Source organism: Planococcus citri, chromosome 2 (genome assembly GCF_950023065.1).
Source record: "Planococcus citri chromosome 2, ihPlaCitr1.1, whole genome shotgun sequence".
In the NCBI taxonomy this organism is placed as follows: Eukaryota; Metazoa; Arthropoda; class Insecta; order Hemiptera; family Pseudococcidae; genus Planococcus; species Planococcus citri.
This window is the reverse complement of record NC_088678.1, coordinates 53384142-53404468: the sequence shown is the minus strand read 5'-3', so window position 1 is coordinate 53404468 and position 20327 is coordinate 53384142. Positions and strand designations below refer to the sequence as shown.

The following is a 20327-nucleotide window of genomic DNA, read 5'->3' as shown; positions in this document are numbered from 1 at the left end:
ACACTCCACTCGAAAACAATCGCAACTTTTTGGAGCCTCCTGCGAGTTTTTAATTTTCTCCAGAAATTTAAATTTCGCTCTGAAAGGGTCAAAAATGAACTTGATATGTATTAGATATGTATCACGATCAGGTTTTTTGTTGAGATTACCTGATGAGAGGGTAACCAGTGAGTACTGAGTAGTAACCAAAGTTATAATTAATTACTTAGTAAAGCTCACTTTTGGCCTTACTAGAAAGACTTGAATTTTCAGGAAAAAATTGAAAATCGCTAGAGGCTCTAGAATGTTTTAAACTTACGTAAGTATCAGAAAAAAACAAAAAACAATAATTTTGAACATCGCTCCAAACTGGTATTCCAAATTTGTCTGACTCAGAAGTCAAAACAACAAAATTAAAACCTGAGACGAAACCTGAGCGGATTCCATCTGAATCACTTTTTTTTTCAATCGCGAAACCATAGGTAGGTACCAAGATTGAAACAAAATTACCTATCTAGAAAATAAGTCCGGACAAAATCTTCCAAGACTACAAATTTGCACGACGTAAGTAGAATGTACATTATACATAAATACATTCTTAAAAAGAGAGTACCTATACTTAATAGGCATCAGCTGTGAGATCTGCGCAGTGGGAATTTTTTTCCAAAGTACGCACCTACCTGCTATCTAGACATACACTATCATATGTAGCAGTTATCGGTGAGTAGGTATTTCAACTAAATGAAATTGATCGTTATCAATGATTTTAATTCAAGTATTGATTCGATGAAATGCCCAATCCGTTTGTACGTAAGAATGATATATTTCTCTTCTTGCTTACGATCAGTTGAAACACCAAACATCTTGATGAGTAAATATTTTTCTATACTTAAATGTTATTAATTTTGAGTTTAGTTCATTGTTTACTCAAAACATCGTTCCTTTTGTAATTCCATGTAGAGGTACGAATTTGTTTACACCAAATTTTGCTTTAAAAATACCTACACATCTCTTTGATTTCAATGGAGTAAGTAGGTACGTATTGTGTGAGTACACTATGAATGAGTAAGATCATTAGGTATCTAGCTACCTACCTACTAACTGAAATTTAATCACCTTCTGCTGCCTGCCTGCAAATAATCCTCCAATTTATTTGAACTGGCTACGTCGAATGAAGATGAAGAAACATGTCCACAATCTGGATCTTATCGTGTGTAATATTTGTAACTTGCACTTTTCACAAAACATACAGTTTAACTGCCAAAAAATCCTCTCCAACAGATAGATCGGATTTTCTCAAACAATTATCAAGACCTTCGAAATTCGTCGATAAAACATTACTCGTCAACGAATTTTTCTCGGAACCAGGAAACTACCGTTCGATATCATGTCCAGGAAAATTCGGCAAAAGCAGCTTACTCAGTATGCTGAAATTTTTCGTACAAATAGAAGTAGACGAAGACGGAAAGAAAAAAGAAAAACTCCAAACCAAAAGTTACAAAGTGTTCACAAACGAGTCTCTGGCACTGAAAATTACACCGTTCGAGAAATTAATCGAAAAACACTTGGCTGAATATCCCATCATTCACATTAGTTTCAAAGATATTGTGAAAAAAACATTGGAAGAGTCTTTGAAAGCTTTACACAATAAAGTGAAAACTGCTTTTGGAACCTATCGCTGGTTGCATGAAGTATTGAGAAGAGATAACCCTCAAGAATGCCGATTAGAAGTATTGGATCGAGTAAAAAATGATTCATTATCTGGATCCAATTTAACCAATTGTTTGTACGAATTATCCGAATTACTTTTCTGTTATTTCGGTAAACAGGTTATAGTCTTCATGGATGATCACGACGCAGCTCTCGATGAAGCCTTCACCAATGAATTCGACTACGATATCAAACAAATTCACGAGTTGATTATTTCGATGACTTCGGAATTACTGCAGCCTAAATCGCAACACTTCGTAGCCTACGCTTTCATTACGAGTACAATTGAAACAGTAACCAATCGAAAGGATTACCCGAGGACCATACGACATTTTAGGTTTTTGCAAAGCGACACTCTATCTACTTTTTGCGGATTTAGCCACGATGAAGTGACCTCTTTAATAATTCGCAATAAACCGCAAGATATCAGCCAACAAAATATTTTGAAAAAATACTATAACGGGTACTGGACTCGGGTTTTCTCTCAAGGAATATACAATCCGTTTGCCATCAAGAAATACCTATCCATGTCTGAAAGCGAGGATATTACATCGATACGTCAAAAGAAAAAGATGCATTTTCTGCCCATCTTCTTGAAAAATACCTTATTTTACAAAATTGTATTACATTTAGCATTATCAGAGTCGAGTAGTGTCTTTTTAAACGTACAATGGTTCAATGTAGACAAAGTGGTATCTTTGATTGAAAACATTAAACGACTAGAGCCACCGAAAGCTAACAACGTCGACGTGTTATTTTGGTATTTGCTGGAAAATGGCTATTTTACCTACTGCGAGACACCTATGGACCACTTCCGTGTACCAAATGAAGGAATCCGAGGAGAAATCGTGAATTATTTATTTAAATTCTACGATCAAGAATTAGCCAATGGAACCGCTGAAGTTGCCAGCATCGTAAAGGAAGTATTCCAAGGTGAAATTCAAATCAGTTTGTTTGAAAGATTGAAGAAGTTTTTGGACAGTTTTGTGCCTAAAATGACTCGTTATTTACATCAGTTCACCAATAAAGAGTATCATTATCAAGCCGTGCTGTATTATTGGATTAAAAAATCGTTCGTCAATACTGGCGTTGATGCGAGTATATCTCTACACGACAACGACAAGAGCAGTAATGTGATCACTGTAGCGAACAACAGTGTTTTTCTAATGATTCAGCTTAAATGCAAATGTAGATTCAACGAGATACTCGAACAAGTCCAGAAGCATAATTCGAGCTTTCGAGATAGATATCCCGAATCGATACATTATTTGGCGATTAATTACAAACGTAATTTTACCCAGATTGCGTACTGCAATTTGACTATAAATTCTTCGATATTTATCGACGACCACTGCAGTAAACCAAAAACAACATTGCCGATGATCTTCGATTACGATGTGACAAAAAACCCATGGTTTACTACCTCGACGAGAAAATTTCGGAGAAAAGTATCGAGACTACCTTGGGTTAACCATAATTTATATTAAATAAAGAAATAATGGGTATACTTATACCTACCTACTGCCTGCTTACGAAGAAGTTAAAGATAAGTAGGTAGGTAACATTATAGGTATAAGTTTGTAAGTATTTCGATGTAATTTCTTTATGATTTCGGATTGATTTTCTGATTTAATATCCATTGATTTTTGACGGACTCTAATTAGAAAAGAAGTTTTCAATTCCAAATGAATTTCTGTGCAATTTAAGGAGATTTCCTTCGATTTTTACTTTCGAGTTGTATTGCGCGCAATTCTTGAGGAATTTATTTAAATTTTTGACCAAAAAAATGTCTCAAACAGTCTCACGAGGGAGGTACCTCAATCGGCAGGAAAATTATCAAACTGGCAAAGCTAATTTGAAAGAGCATGCAAAAGTACATTATCAACCAAATTTCAGCTTCCAGGTTAATTTTTAGTTTTTTGATGAATTTTTGAAATGTTTGGTCGGGCCAAAAATATGTAAAAATCAAAACTTCGCCAAATTGACCTAGAAAGCTGAAAATTTGCATGCGCCATATTTTGGATTCAACAAATCGATTAGAAACTTTTTCGAACTTTTTTGAGCAGTTTATGAAGTCTTCAGTAGATTTTTGAAAGTTGAAAGTTCCACAAAATTTTACCCAATGAAGTTGAGAAGTTGAAAATTGGCTTCAAAATGCTGAGTCAATTGGAAATAGTAATTTCAAGCCCTTCAGGAGCCATCATCCATATTTTCAAAATTTTGTATTTTTAAAAAGTATCATAAAAATTGTCTAAATTAACTTCAGCTATTAGTCGATTTTGGAAATTGATTTCCAAATCCAAGGTTTCTTGCAATTTTTAGTAACGAAACACAACCTTTAGGTACTTTCAACAAAAAACAAGTCTTCCCTGCGATTTTTATAAAGAAGTAGGTAGAATCTTTCGATTTTACTCTTAAGTATTGTGAGTTTTGTGCAGTTCAAAAAAACCTCCCTTGTTAAACAGAATGTAAGTAGGTATCTATCTACCAAATACATATTAGGTATGTATTAACAAATAAATATGTAATTCAGCGTTCGTATTGAGTTCAATTATTTCCTTTATGAAAATATAGGTAGGTACCTACTACCTACCCATAATTGAATATCGACAAATCGATTCGATTTTATTTGCTGAATTTTTTTATTTCACCAACATAAATAGGTGAATAAGTACCTACACACATCGTTTAATGAGGAAAATAACAAGTAAACATATATTAATATTTTAAGATCCATATTTTTTTCTCAGTTCAGTCAGCTATAATGTTTTTCAACGTTTTCACAAACAAACTAATTTTGGTAATAACTACATATAGGTACCTAAACGTAGTACTTAAGTAGGTAACCAATGTAACCATTTACCAAAATTTTCATCGATAAACTTTCAACAACGTACAAATTTTTCATGACATTTCAATTTTTTTACTCTTACTTTGTTGAAGATCTGACAAAATTTAAAGTTTAATCCTAATTTCGATTCTCATTTGCGTTTGTTTTCAAAAACATTTTAAAAAATTTACATCCCACGGTAAAGCATTTTAAAAACAATATTGTGATGCCCATTCTACACTCGAGTGGTGAATTTTCAGTATTTTTGACGTGTTTTTATTCGAAATAAATCGTTGCTTGAATTCTGTGAAGTGTAATAATACCTATTCAAAAGATGAAGATTTTCTCCAACGTTTGGAAAAAAATCAAAAAACGGATTTTTATCGACGAATTTGACGAAATATACGAAAATGAGACATCCAAGGCGATCTTCATTCTTTATTGTTTCAGCGGAGGATTTTGTTTCCACAAAGATGTGCGGATGAAATTCAGGAAAGTTTGGATTACTTATAATATTCTAAATTTTATTTTTGTGTACGCATCGTGCTTATTTTATTTATTCAATTTACCGACTAAAGATTACTATGCTTGGCTTCTACCTATCCCTTTTATGTGTGGATTATTGGGTAAAGTTTCGGTTTACATTTGGATTTTCTCGATTCAGGATTTGCTTTTAAAACTGATCGATTTTTTCAACTATTCCGATGAAGATGAAAGCTTCGCTTCATTTTGTACCATGAATGTTATGAGGAAACCTCGATCTGAAATTGTCGTAGGAGCTATCTGTTTTATATTTTTTGGCTCAATGGTCACCAGTTTGGGAAATTACGTCAATTACGAAAGTTATTTTGTTTTTCTTTACCCCATATGGGTCCCGTACGATAAAACCGTCACACTACGTATCGCTTTACGTTTCTTACAAATGGTTACCACTGTACCGGAATATATTTTATTTTCAACACTTCCCGCATTGATTGTCACGATTGCGGTCAACATTTACTATAAATTCGAGCTGATTGGTTTATTTTTACGACAAACTTCGTATTCAGTTTGTCTGCAAATTGATGAAGTGTCTAATTTGGAGATGGCAATGGACGATGGGCGTATATCGAGCAGTTCGTCGAAAATTCAAGGATTGGATATTAAAAAAGCTTTGGCGTTGGACGAATTGGTCAGGAAAATCATCATCGTTATTGAACGACATCAAAAAGTGTATTCGTAAGTGCCTATAATACCAATGCCTATACTAATTTTCATGCGTAATTTCATTTGTCCAAACATTGTCATATATACCTTCATACATACCTAACCTACCTAGCAAAACCTACTTACCACAATATGTTATAAAAATACAAGTTCTTTTCCCAATTTAAAGTCCAAAATTCCCATAAAACGGAGCTTGTTCTCGAAACACATTTTTTTAATTCAATCTTTGCTCTGAAAAACTTTTAGTACCTATTTTTCTCTTTATTATGTATTATTTATTACCTACCTTTCTATACGTTCTAGCATGGCAAAATTGTGTGCTAAATACCTGAAATATGCGTGTACAGCGATACACTTGGTCGTTTTTTTGGTATCGGTTACTCTTGGATTTTTCATTTCTTCAGTAAGTTTGCTTCTTTGAGAAAAGTATTGGTCAGTTATCATGGCGCTTATTCCGAAAATGATATTAAATATTTTTTATTCCAACAGGTTACCCAAGCAACATTTTTTCAGCAGCAATGGTCGCTTGTTGCAATCGTTTGCAGTATATTATTGATCTGGTTGATTATATGTTTCATCGAAGATATGTTTCAAAAAATGGTGGGTAGCTGAATGAGTCTTCTCTGCATAAATGATGAAATTTTTTAAATACATAGCAACGTTTTGAATTATTTGCACAGTTTTTTATTTCATCCGTTCATCAGTAAAACAATCATTTTTTTTTTCAGAACGAAATCATTGCGTTGGAAATTTACGATAGCCCTTGGTATCTCTTGGAACCGAAAGATCGTCGATTAGTTCACACATTTCTGACCATCATCCAACGACCGATTTCCATCGCCATTTATGGATTATATCCGATGGACTTGTCCTCTTTTCCTGATATGTTGAATAGAGTTTACTCTCAAGCGAACATACTTCGCACTCTTCAGCTTAAAAAGCAAAAACAATAAGCTAGGTACATAGGGAGGTGGGTGTAGGTATCTAGATACAGTTGGATAGATTAGATAGATAGATAGATAGATACGTAGGTACTTAATGATCGGCGTAGGTACTAGGTACTATTTTGTTATACCTAGGTACAAGACAATTTTTAGAATTGGTAATCTTTGATTTCAACAAAACCAATGTAGATCAAAAAGACATGTTAGAAATCCCCTGTAAACCAAATTTCGGGTCCTGAAAGTCATTTTTGAATTTTTGGCAAAGTTTTGAAAATCTGAAATTTTTAATGGAGCTTTTTATAGAGTTGTTTCGAAAATTGTTCATAAAATGAAAAAGATCGAACAGGTATGAATAATCCTTTCCATTCATTTCCCACACATCAACAACTCGATACTAGTTTTGACCATTCCGAAGTTTCCGGCGATTTTTCAATTTTTTCCAGATGCTTTAAAATCACTCTGAGCTCATAACTTTGCTTAGAAAAATGTATATTTCATGAAAAAGTTGCAAAATCACCCTTGAATCATGTTTTTTTTTTGAATTTTTTCAAATTCTCAAAAACTCGCCAAATATCCATAAATAATCTTTAGGACCTGAAAGGGTTAAAGAGAAACCACGAGATGGTATTTATCAAAATAATAATCCTCAAGTTTCACTTTTGCACATGTTGTACCTACTTTAAGTTATAATTTTAATTTAACACGGCATATTAAGTAATCATAAGAAAATATTAATTTTTTTCAACTTTAAATTGAGGAGCTCATTGCAAAAGTAGCCCTTGTCACATGAACCTATGCAATCTCCAAAGCTCTCCCTTGAGCGTACCCAGTATCATGAATGTAAACTCTATAAAGCAATTCTTCTCAGGGCTACTCAGGGTAGACCAACTTGACGGTCATTTCATCATTACAACATGATCTCCGCAGTTGGCAATAGGTACAATCGAGTGAAAAGGGTCTAAAAGTTCATGTGACAAGGGCTACTTTTGCAATGAGCTCCTCAATTCAATGTATTATGTAGGTATGTATTTAATTTAATTCAAGTTTCATTTTCTTCTATTTTATATCTTTTTAATTTAATTTACCTACTTTAATTCATTTGACTCAAGTTACTTTAATTTAGGTACGCACATTATTCTTTTTGAATCTATTCGATGATTAAATCTGCATCAAATTAATTTTATTCAAAATGACATTTTATTTAAAATTGATTCAATTTTATCAAATTATTTTTATTCATTTTAATCGTTTTTTTAAAAATTACTTTTAATTTAACTAGGTAATTTAAATTTATTTAATTTAATTTGATGTATTTTATTTCAAATGATTTCAATTTATTTTATTTAAATTTGTATTCATGTAGGAAACTTTTTAAATCCTTTTAATAATTCAGGTAATTAAATCCATTTCAAATAAATTCAATTTGATTTTATCTTTCATTTCAAATCAATTTACAACAATTCAAGTCCTCCTAAAATAGAACGTCAGGTAACCGAAATTGAGGTTTCAATCATTTCAATCTGCTATTCAGCACATTTTAGTTTTGTTTAGAGATAGTTTAGAGAATTTTGAAAAAAAAATGAGTTTGCATTTTAGAGGCGCTTAGTCCGTATTTGTTTCAACTTGGGACACAACCATTTTAATTTATATTATGCTAACACTTAATTTCATTTTTTAAATTTATATTTTGTTTGAATCTAATTTATTTTAATTCAATTCATTTTAAATTACTCAATTTAAAATAATTTATTTCATTTAGCTATTATGTAATTTCTTTTGTTTTTGAAATTGTCAATTTTTCATGTAAAACAATAAATAATCAGTTTAAATTCTAACCAGCAGTTTTCATTGTCAATTTCGGAGTTCTAAATTGGAATTCAGCATCTGCTGCACATACTTTTATCAAGATTTCGATACTGAAATAATAATACAGGAGAAATAAAAACCACATCGACACTACAATCTTCAATTTATTTCATACAATTTTTCACAACGATGTACATTTTACATAAAATTCCATACATCAATTTAAATAACTTAAAAAAAAAAGAAGAAAAAAAATCAAAAATAATGACTTTAAAATAAAAATGCAACATTGTTTCAAATCGAGAAGAAAAATTAGCAATATTCAACCTACATTAATGAGTATCTGTTTATTTGATTTTAATGATCTAAAAAACACAAAAAAAATGGAGAGCAAAACCTCTCCATATGTTCGTTACCCTGCGAAAAAATTACACATTAAAAACACCATCATAAGAAATACAAAAAAAAAAAATAAGGAGAAAAAAAAGATTACAATCTTAACTTTAGTCACTACAGGATATCAAACAGAATGGGCTATATAAGTTAAAATTCGACACAAAAAAAGAAAAAAAAAAATGTTAACAAAATAATCAACAAAATAAAAACACAAACTTTTACAAAAAATTGAAATTTTTATAGTCGTAACATAAAATAGTAATTAATTACACAGTTGAATAAAATCTACCCGGTATATTCAAACTATTCGTCTATTACACAATGCGATACGTTACATCAAAAATTGCAATCTTAAAATATTCCAATAAATTTTCCAATTAACTCGCACCACTTTCTGGTAACCTTTCTACATGAAAAACATACTTATTACTTAAAATATCCGTAATACATATAATCGCATCTCAAGATACATCTTACATCATTTGACTCATCTGCAAATACTTATTTTCTTCCAGCAATGAATTCAGCGATGTTGTCATATCGTTGATGACCATATTGGACGAATCGTTTTGATTCTGCGCTGTCGTACTAGTGATGACTTGACACTGCTCGACGTACTGCAGCGTACGTTCGTAAGCTGCTGATCTCATGTTTAAAGAAGATGGCGTCGTTTGTTGGGTATTATCGTTGGTATGCTGAGGTTTAAATTGCTGCTGTTGTTGACTGCGTTGATCGTTCTGATAGAACTGGTGGTTTTGTTGCTGATAAGTCTGCTGTTGTTGATTCTGTTGCTGTTGCTGCTGCTGTTGTTGGTGGTATTGAGACTGATTGTACTTCATGTTCATTTGAGTGTGATTACAAGCGTTGTAATTTTGCGCATTTGTTGAAACCGATGCCGGATTATAAGCCATATTATGATTATTATCGTTTGCGTTTGTCGTATTGTAAATACCACTGTAGTCTCCTTCGGCTGTCACATTCTGACTATACTGATCAGCCATATAATTAGCCGGGTAATTCTGCACGTTATTCATGTTATTAGCAGCCTGATTACACTGTTGCCAATTCTCTGGTACTTTGGCATTATCTGGTCCGGCCACAGCGCCATTTTCGTTATAGAAATGAGCATTGCACTGTTGACTATTACAATTACAATGCCTAGCAGTGGCTAGATGCTGATGACCGAAACAAGATTGAACTGGAGCTGTAGTTCCAGGAGCCGGGCTCGGTAATCCGGGCTGAGATGGGGTCTGATTTGACATAGCGTTATTGGCCGCGTACGAAGTATCGTAGCTGTATCCAGCAGCTGCGCTAGGTACTTGATTACAAGAATTATTGTATTGCGAATTATCGTACATGGCGTTCTGATTCAGACGTTCGTTCTGAGCACCGAATTGATACTGGGACTGGTTCGAGGAATAGTTCTGCGAGGTGGGAGCCACACCAGTAGCGACCGAGTTGGAGTTGTAATTTGGTAACCTTGAATTATTTTGAGCTTGTTTGAAGTTGTTCGGATTGTATTGAGCCATGTTGTTATTGGTGACGTAGGCGTCTCTGGTATTCGTATGCGGTAACGACTGCGATCTTTGTCTTTCGGTACCGTACGATTTACGCTGTTGAGCGGTATTCGAGAAACTATAACAGCTGTTTTGTCTCGTAGCGCAGTGCGAATTGTAATGATGACCGGTGCCTCCGGTCGTATTCGATGTTCGGGTCGCATTGGCGGCGAATTCTGCGGTAGAGGTGGCGTTATAAATGCTATTCAGCTGAGATTCCAGGTTTTGCAAGTTGGTGTTGGGGAAGGAAGCGAAACGTGGAGTTGAAGCTGGACCTGCAGTAGTGGTATTGGATCCGGTCGTCGGAGTATCGTTCAAAACTGATGTTTCAGCTGCCAACTGTAATAGAAAGAGCAACAATTGTTAGGTTAAAATTGGTTTTAGAGTTATTTTTTGAATTTGTGAAGATTATTTCGAGGAGGACAAATGACAAATTATTTACCTGGTTGATAAACTGCATTATATCGTCGGAAATGACGAATTTATTGTCGACGTTATCGACGTCTGCGTTTTCAATGAAATTGGCGTTAGGATTGTGTATCGGCGGAGGTGCCGCCGATTGAGATCTAGGAGGTTGAGGACTATGAACTGGTTTACTGCTCGATTGACACGGTTCTGACATACGTCGGTTTTCGTTCATCATCTGCATACCGAAGCAATTACTGCTACTTTGCATCTGTAAATTGAAATTGTTTTCGTTAGTTTATTTCGTAACAGGAATCACGATTATTTGTCAAGACTCAAGTTTGTTAATATAATTTTCATTAAAAAAAAAAAAAAAAAAAAAAGGAAAGTAAATAGATAGAGGACATTTTAAAATTCCAATTTAAAAAACCTATAAAATTTTTCAAAATCCTAAATAGTCGAGGAGGGAACTTCCAAAAACTTTACCAATTAGTACAATTTTAGAAAACTTAACGCCTTCCCACTCCACCGAATTGATAGAACATATTGTTTGAGAAGATAGGGTGTCTACAGGAAATGAAAGTAGTGATTTTCAGCAATTTTGCTTGAGACGTAGGTAAAAGAAAAAACTGGAAAATCAGATTTTCCACACATAAAAAATATAAAATAATTAATGTAGCGACGGTTTTATAATTCATTGAATTGATTAAATTGATGAAAACGTATACTCCAATGAAAAAAATTACAAAGCCCGAACAACAAAAAAGTAAAAAAAAAAAAAAAAATGAAAAAATTGATATAACCCGAGGGGTAGGGGAAATATTTTGGATTTTTTTTGAGAAGGTAATAATTTTGTGATTTTTTTTTTGTTGAAAAATGCCAAGTGAAAAGGTAGTAATTTTCGATTCACAAATTCCTGTAGATACCCTGGATAGGAAGAAAAAATGCGTATGAGAAAATTTAAACAAAACCGGTACAAACATTTTTAAAAATTAAAAAAATAATAAGTAATAAAAATTCCTTTTTTTGTTTTTTGAACAGTATTTTTTTTTTTTAAATTTGTCCTAAACAGAAATTCTATCTTCATTTTACAAAGAATAATTGTAAAAAATGAAAAATTTTCATAAAATTATTTCTGTTGACTTTTTCAAGTAACTATAATAGGCTAATCACATTTTCCCTACTCTTCAAAAACTCTTTCCTATGCCACTGAAACTGATACAATGAGAGCTGCATTCATTACAAAAATAAAAACTCATTTTTTTTTTGTTGAAAATGAAAATTTTATTTTTTGAATGGTGAGGAGGAGAGGGGTAAGCTGCAGAGACGAAAAGGCACGGGCAGAAGTTCTAAATTTCTTTAGCCTCAAGAATTGCTCAGATTATAGCCCCTGTTCAGATAATGATTTCAGACCATAAATATGTACAATTACAGAAAATTCCCATCAACAAATCATGATTTTATCAGGTAAGAAAAAGTGAAGGGACGGGTACAAAATTGATTTTTTTCATCAATTTTTAAAAAAAATATATCAATTCAATAAATCATACCTGATTCGATGTATGAGATCCATATTGACTCGAACGTCTCGACGAATCAACCGAAATGGGGTCGTAATACGTTGATGCATTACTTAGCCTCTGCAGAAAAAAAGAAAAACAAAATGAATTAGCTTTTCGCCCATGTCAAATAAAATATGAAACAGAAAATTTTGCATTCAAATGCAAAATTATTTCAACACACGAACAAATATTTTGCTCAACTCACCTGAGAAAATTGGCTATTTTTTCTACTAGACGGATCAAAATCGGAAGATTTCATGCTCGTGTTACATGTGCTCATCGTAGAATTACCACTATCTCGTCTCATCGTCGTTTCAGTCGGTGCCATTTTCAGATTCGTGATACGATGATTCAATTCGTTAATACTGCCGTACATTCTTCGATTATCTGTGAAAATGAAACACGAGGAGTTTAATTTCGCTGCTGATTTTTGAAACGTATAATAGCGTAGGTTGTACAATAATTATTCAACTTACTGTGACTTAAAGGCATTTGAGGAGATACAGAAGCCCCTCTAGGATGATAATCTGGTAACGATTTTTTATTTTTCATACTTAAAATATTTCTATTTCTATTTAACAACGAATGTCTGACAGCACAAGCTTGCATAACATCGGCTGGACCATCATCAATAACCTGAAACATGACCACAGACAAGGTAAGTGACTACACAATAAACAATTTTAGATACTAGGAACAGATCATTTTATGTTTTTACCTCGTAATCGGCGCTTTCTTCGGCCCAAATATCGTCGACAGGTTGATTCGAAGGTATATTATCGCTCATCATGCTACCTTCATCGCCACACATGGTAGCATGTGACATCGGAGCAACACTCAAAGGACTACCTTGCTGACCAGGTGAATTGGTTTCCTAAATAAAAAATAAACCAACGAATCAATTAATAAAAATCAACCCAAAATCTTTGAAAATATGCCAATATTAAAATCGATAATAACCTCTGATTTGATACTAGGACTTGATACGCTTTCGGTTTTCGCACTCATCGGCATATCATCGCCAGGTAAAGGAGATGATCCACCGGCTCCGCTATCTTCTGAATTATCTTTAGGTCCGGCTCCACCTTTATGCTTCTTGTTAGCGTAGAAATCAGCACCATGGACTGTTTTCACGTGCTTTCGTAAGGAACTAGGATCTGTGTAACGTTTAGTACAGCCAGGAGCTTTGCAAATGTATGGTTTCTGGGAAATAAAAATCACTCGATTAATTATCTGATATTTGTACTAGAATCATTCATTATTACCAGTTTGAAAGTTGACTTACTTCGTTCGAATGCGTTCTATTTTGATGTTTGGCTCTATCTGACGCGTTACTGAATGCTTTGCTGCAACCAGGATATTCGCAAGTGTAGGGTTTTTCACCAGTATGAGATCTTAAATGTGTTTTCAGATTTTCTAACCTCGAGTAAGCTTTACAGCAGCCTTCGAACTGTAATGAGAAATAATATATCGATAGAAATACGACCTTTCGGTACAATTTACCAAGGTAGGTGATAAGTTGAGAACATCATTAAATATGCAAATACGTACGGTACATTTGTGAGGTTTTTCTCCGGTATGTCGACGCATATGTACAACCAACATGTATTGAGCTTTGAATGGTTTCTCTTCTCGTGAGCAATCTTGCCAACGACACACGTATGATTTTTTATTGGCGTGAATATGGTCGCTATTAATATGCTGCGAACATAAATAAAAATAATAAGTATCAATTTTAATTTAATTTTTATAAAAAAAAAAAAAAAAAAAAAAGAAGGTGAGTTAATTACTTTTTTAAAAACAAAAATGAGAACTCACTTTGACTAAATCTTCCTGAGTGGGAAACTCCATAGTACAGTCTTTCCAATGGCAGTTGGTTTCAATGAAATCTGGTTCATCTTTACAATCTCCGGCAGACTCGGGTGAGCTCTGTTTCATCTCTTGTTTGATCCTGGACGTTTTACGAGAATTGGTCATCGGCATACTCGTATCAGCTTCGGCTCGTATTCTTTCACAAGGATTGTGAAGTTGTAATCCGAACTATAATGAATAAAAGTTATAATTCCATTCTATTGATTTTCTAACTAAATGGGTAGGTGTACTTTGATTAAATTTCAACTAACCTCTGACTTTGGTAAACCAACATCTGCGGTCAGTGTAGGATGATACAAGCTCGATGTAGGTGACTGATGAGCTGACAAAGGTGGCAATAGTCCGCCAGATCGTAATAAATGCGCTTGAAGTTGTTGCAGATGCGGTGTCATGCTTCGATGTAGACTCAAATTTGGACTAATCGATCCGGCTGATAGATGACCATAAGAACCGCTCGTCGTGCTTGAGCTTCGCGAACAGTTCACTAGTGAGACCAAAGTGTTGGGAGAAAAACGTATCATCGAGTTCAAGTCCAATGTATCGGAATATGGCGAATTGGATAAGGCACGTTTACGATTTTGACGAGCGCTGTTTGGTCGAGGACTACTGCTCATTCTAGATGCTGTAGCAAAAAAAAAAAAAGAAAAAAAACATGATTACTTGAGTAAAGCTTTATCTTCAGAATGAATATTATTATAATGTGAAAAATATTCAATATCAGTGATTGTATGAGGAATTATCATGTTATCTCGAAATTTTTTGAGATGCCTTTTCTCCCTTGGTGACAATATTTTTCATCGGTTAGTCCTACTTTTTCCCCTTAAAAAAATTTAAATCTTACAATTTCCAAAACACACGACACTTCAACAAATAAAATCATTTCATTTTTTTTCAATGATGTCAGCCCTGCCAGATCTTCAGCTTCACTTAATCATAGGCAATAGGAAATCCTCAACTTTGCCGGGAGATCAGAATTGATAAGTATTTGATAATGCTTGATATTCAAATTAAATAGAAAATCAACTGATTATGACACAGATAGATTTTCTATGTAGATTTCCTGAAGATCAGAATTAACAGTATCTTCAATAATGCCAAAGCCATAACATTGTCTGAATCCACCAGAGCATCAAGAACAACTGATCTTGAATCGTGTTTCATAATCAGTATCGATCAGATTTTCAACATAGCTTCAATATTAGCATTGATGGATCTTCAACATGCCCTGAAGATCAGTGCTGACAGATCTCTAACATCGTGAGATGATCAATTTTGAACGATTTTGATAGAAAGTCAGTGTTGACTGTTGACAGATTTTTCGACCATCCTAAGACTATGTTGAGGATCTATCAATGTTGATTTTCAAGCAGTGTTGAAGATCCATCAATGCTAATCCTGAAGTAATTTTGAAAATCTGTCAACAACGCTCATCTTCAACTGACGCTGACCTCCCAACATTGTTGAAGATCTGTTGATGCTGGTTTTCTGAAAAATCAAACTAACAATGTTCAAGATCTGGTCTTTACAGGCTATGTTGGAAATTTGTCCACGTTTTATTTCCTATCTGATGCTGATCCTGTAACAATGTTGAAGATGGGCCATTGCTGATTTTGAAACAATGTTGAAGATCCACCAATGCTGATCTTTCAAGTTGATCATCCAATATTATTGAAACTGAAGACCTGTCGATGCTGATTCTCTAAAAGACTCAAACAATCTGGTCTTCACAGCCTATGTTGGAAATTTGTCAACCTTTAATTTTTCAATTTTCATCTTATGCTGGTTCAGAGTCAATGTTAAAGATCCATCAACGCTGATCTTGACTCCAAAGGCAATGAGGAAGATTTTGTCAATGCTGATCTGCAACAATGTAGAGGATCTGTTGTTGGACCGATAAAAGACCATCGTTGGTAGATTTTAACATCACCCTTAAATTTAGATCAGAATTCATAGACTGTCATTATTGTCTGCAGATCAGCATTGGAAGATCATCAACATTATCTAAGTCGATCTAAAGATTGGCATAATGGATTTTCAACAGTTTCTAATTGGGCTTTCGAACTTATAGGGGAACAGGATACCACCACCAATTATCATCTTTTTAGAGGGCAAATTCTTATCAAAACGCATTGTAAACTAATAAAATAAAATTGTTTTTTTCATTTTTCTCAAAAAAAAAAAAAAAAAAAAAAAAATAGAGTTCGGGTGAATTTTTTGTAAAGACGTGAATTGAAGGTATTAAAATTTCCTATTGATTGGTGTAAAGTTTTGTAAATTTCGCACAATAATGGAGATTTTATTAAAATTCAAAGTGGAACCCTTTGATGTAATAATAACGTAAAATATTCAGAATTTTACTGTCTTTAATATGCTTTTTTATCGAGAGTTCTAGCTTTTACCATTCAAAAGTTATTCCGAGTTCAAAGCTGTGAAAACGGAAATCAAACTTTGAATTTAAATTACTCAAAATTTTTAGTAAACAGTTAGATGTTTCAATAAAGCAAAACATTCGCCATTTTATCCTCTTTCTGTTAATTTTTCTCTCAAGAGTTTTAGCTTTCACCGTTCAAAAGTAATTGGCAGTTTAAAATTCTAAAAAGTGAGGGAACGCGATGTTTTACCTCTAGTTAATGTACACATAAATCCAATAGGGAAAATGTATGATAAAACCTTTATCATTACACGAAGTTCAAAAAATGTTACGCCCGCCCATCGATAGGAAATTTTAATACCTTCAATTCACGTCTGTGTCTGTATAAAAATACACCCGAACTCATTTTTTTTCAAGAAAAATGAAAAAAACGATCTCACTTTATTTGTTCACAATGTGTTTTGATAAGAATTTGCCCTCCAGTGAGATACGCTGTAGTGCGGATTGCCAATTTTTCCTACCAGCCCGAAAGTCCAATGGTCAGCATAGAAAAAAAATTATAATTGGCAGATTATCACATTTTTTTCAATTCATTTGACTTCCCAGGTTTTCCTGATCGGGAGTCACAAATTTAAGCTATTTTTTGTGTTTATTTGAAGCACCCCCCCCCCCACATAAATTACTGTCTACTCAAAAGCATATAAATTTTTCCAAACATATAATTATACATGGACGCTGGAAATATTCCTTCAAACTCGAATAAAGCAACATGTTCAACATTTGTGCTCAAGAAGTTGTATAACCAAGTATCAGCAGGCCCAAGAAGCAAAGCTAGTAAGAAAGTCTTCATGTTTCAAAACAAGAAAAACTACGTCCTTTGTCAGTTATAAAATCAAAATTTGAGTTCAATAATTCTGGATTTCATTATTAACACTACCGAGTAAATAATCTCAAATTCTCGCATTCCCTTTGCAACAAATAACAAAACAGTTTGATGATTTTGTTCAAATTCAAAATCTCAACAAAATCAGCCTATCTCGCAGTTGGCTGAAAAAAAATTATAAAAATGTTCAACTTACCATCCAACGAAAACAACAACTCGGAGCTACCGATAGATGACGATGGAGGCAACTCAGCTAACGACCGAGGTGGTAAATAATCTCCGGGAAAAGTTAAGCCTGAAATAAACAACATATTGTTAAACTCAAATACGAAAAATAACTCCGAGAAACAGGTTGATCACGAATCTGGTTAAAATCCTTAGGTTATGTACTCTCGAGGGGCTCGTAGAGCGTACGACGAGTATATCCTTAATTTAAAACCGAATTATTTACGTCGTTCGGGTGAATTAGCAACGGGAATCATGCACGGTACAGCCTCTTCACCTTTAATAGATACGTTAGGCAGTTTCATCCAACAACCGAGAAAGTATTCGGTGGGGATGAACCTGTTCGAAAGGCAATACAATAGCCGCGAGAGAAGAGCTCCAGATGAAGTCATTATTTTCTTCTTATTGACGCGATTAAGAAGAATAGATAGCCCGCCGCCGCCACCACCACCACCACCGGTTCCTCTACGTGCCTTGTTTCTCCCCTTACCTCTTGACCCTTGCCCAGCACCTTGTGGTGTACTCACGCACAAGACTGGCCCGCGAACTCGTCCTCATCATCAGACATCCTAGCATACACACAGTGGTTTCTAATGTTAGTTTTTTCCCCCTCTGTTTCATCTTCATCTCTCTCACCTGCTGCAGTATCTTCTTTCTTTACATTTTGGACGCGAGATTAATCTTAATTAAGTGACGCTTTTTTTCAAACACCATTGTCGTCGGGATTTCTTTAACGATGACGGGTCCATTAATATAAGCCCAGTTGCCACCATACTATATACTCTCATATCCGTACCTACGGCTACCGATATGTCTACCTATTGCTAGAATCTCATCGTGATCATCGTAATGTAATACTTTGGGAATAATTGAGCTATTCCAGGATCAATATCGCCACAATTTGGTACATTTTTGATTTAAAACAAGACCCAAATTATACGAGTTCGAAGAAAAAACCTCGTTTCTTTGGCAGCTTCCATATAAACGAAAGTATCGGGGTTTCTAAGTTAAATATTGACACAATATCGCACCAAGTTAAACCTCATAATGAATTTCCGATACATGTTAGTCCGCTAATACGCGGCTTATATTGAGCTAACTGTTTTCTTCTTCTAGTCTGAGTCTGAGAATATGTCAATGTACGATAAAACGCCAGTTTCAATATTTAATCAACACTTTAGCGTACAAGTTCGACAACGCAGCGGTACCTCTTTCGAGCAATATTTTATTGCTAAATTAGGTACCTAGTATCTTATTTATGTAGTCTGCAATGGTGTCGACTAATCCGACCATCTTAGAATATAATAGAACAAAAAAAAAAGTAACATATGCCCGGACGTGAAATAATTATCCGAAAATCTCGAACATAAGGATGGTGTTTACGAGCGATCTAGGTACCTCCATTATTTGATTATACCAACCGGTTACAGGTACAATAAGGTAACACCCATTTTTAAAGGTGAAAACCAATATAAAATAGTTTTATAATAGTCATAGACCACCTTTTTCACGTACCAATCGAATATAAACTTATTTCGCGTTGAATTTATATCGCTGGAGTTATTATAACTTCGGTACCTATACCTATAAGTGTAGATGTAGTGATATAGGTACCGCCAACCGCCGCCATATAATTATTATAACTAATCTGGCCTGCAATACGGGTCGTAAATATCGCATAAATTAAACACCACAAAAAAAACACCATAAACGTCACCTCTCTATTCAACATGGACTGTTTTAAAGTACGTAAAAGAGAGCGATAATTTTTTTCGAACACGTAATCATTCAAAATACCTACTACGTGTAATCGAGTGCTCCTTGGAAAATCATCTTATGCAACTTTAATGGCAGCTAGACAGGCACTGATGTCTGAAATTCGTACATAGTAAGTAATATTTTTGAATTTCGATTCATCGTAAAATTTGAAGGGGCTATGATTTCAATAATTTAAAAATGCTCTAAAGCCTTCAATACTGCAAATGGACAAAAAAATCAACAAAAACTATTTCATAGAGCCTTGAATGATCTACAAAAAAGGTCCCCTTTCATATCCTGCCTAAAATCAAAATTGAAGGTGCTGGAACGCTTTGAAAATTTCAATTAATCACAGCCCTTAAAATTTTGGAATTGGGCTGAAATTTAAGAGGACTTTTTTTTTTGCTTTTTTTAAATAATTCTTCAACATGAGGTAATCTCATTTTGATCGAATTGCAAATTTGCAATACTCGAGAACTTATCCAGATGATCCATAACTTTTCCATGATTGGCAAACCAATTTACACTAGCGTTGTTGGGATTTCTACGTTATCAGTTGGACATTCGACACAACGGATCAAAAACACACTAGGTAATATGAAATGAACACAGAAAGAGAATAATTCGAGCTGTTTTCCAACTTCAAGACTTTCTAATTTTTTCTAAAAATATCTCAAAAAACAAACAAATTTGTTTCTCTTCATTTTTAAAAAAAATTATATTCCTTACAACAAAAAATCGATTTTCAAGAAGAACTAACAAGGGAAGTAAGTATTCTTTTCTGCACCTAACAATGGAGGAGGTTGGCACAGGACCCAAATTTC

General features: G+C 34.0%; 1 protein-coding gene across 2 annotated transcripts in view; it reads right to left on the bottom strand.

Annotated features, from left to right (window-relative positions):
- Nucleotides 1-8621: 8621 nt before the first annotated feature.
- Nucleotides 8622-20327, bottom strand: part of ci (cubitus interruptus) — a 104577-nt gene continuing 92871 nt past the window's right edge. For both annotated transcript variants that reach the window (XM_065351300.1, XM_065351301.1), the window contains exons 3-14: nt 17717-17815; nt 14518-14888; nt 14213-14434; nt 13946-14095; nt 13680-13844; nt 13355-13597; nt 13113-13268; nt 12871-13030; nt 12600-12781; nt 12383-12472; nt 10870-11103; nt 8622-10766 (exon numbers count right to left, since the gene is read on the bottom strand). In XM_065351300.1, coding sequence (XP_065207372.1) covers nt 9345-10766; nt 10870-11103; nt 12383-12472; nt 12600-12781; nt 12871-13030; nt 13113-13268; nt 13355-13597; nt 13680-13844; nt 13946-14095; nt 14213-14434; nt 14518-14888; nt 17717-17815 — 3494 coding nt within the window. In that variant the 3' untranslated portion in view covers nt 8622-9344. The remainder of the gene's footprint in view (nt 10767-10869; nt 11104-12382; nt 12473-12599; nt 12782-12870; nt 13031-13112; nt 13269-13354; nt 13598-13679; nt 13845-13945; nt 14096-14212; nt 14435-14517; nt 14889-17716; nt 17816-20327) is intronic.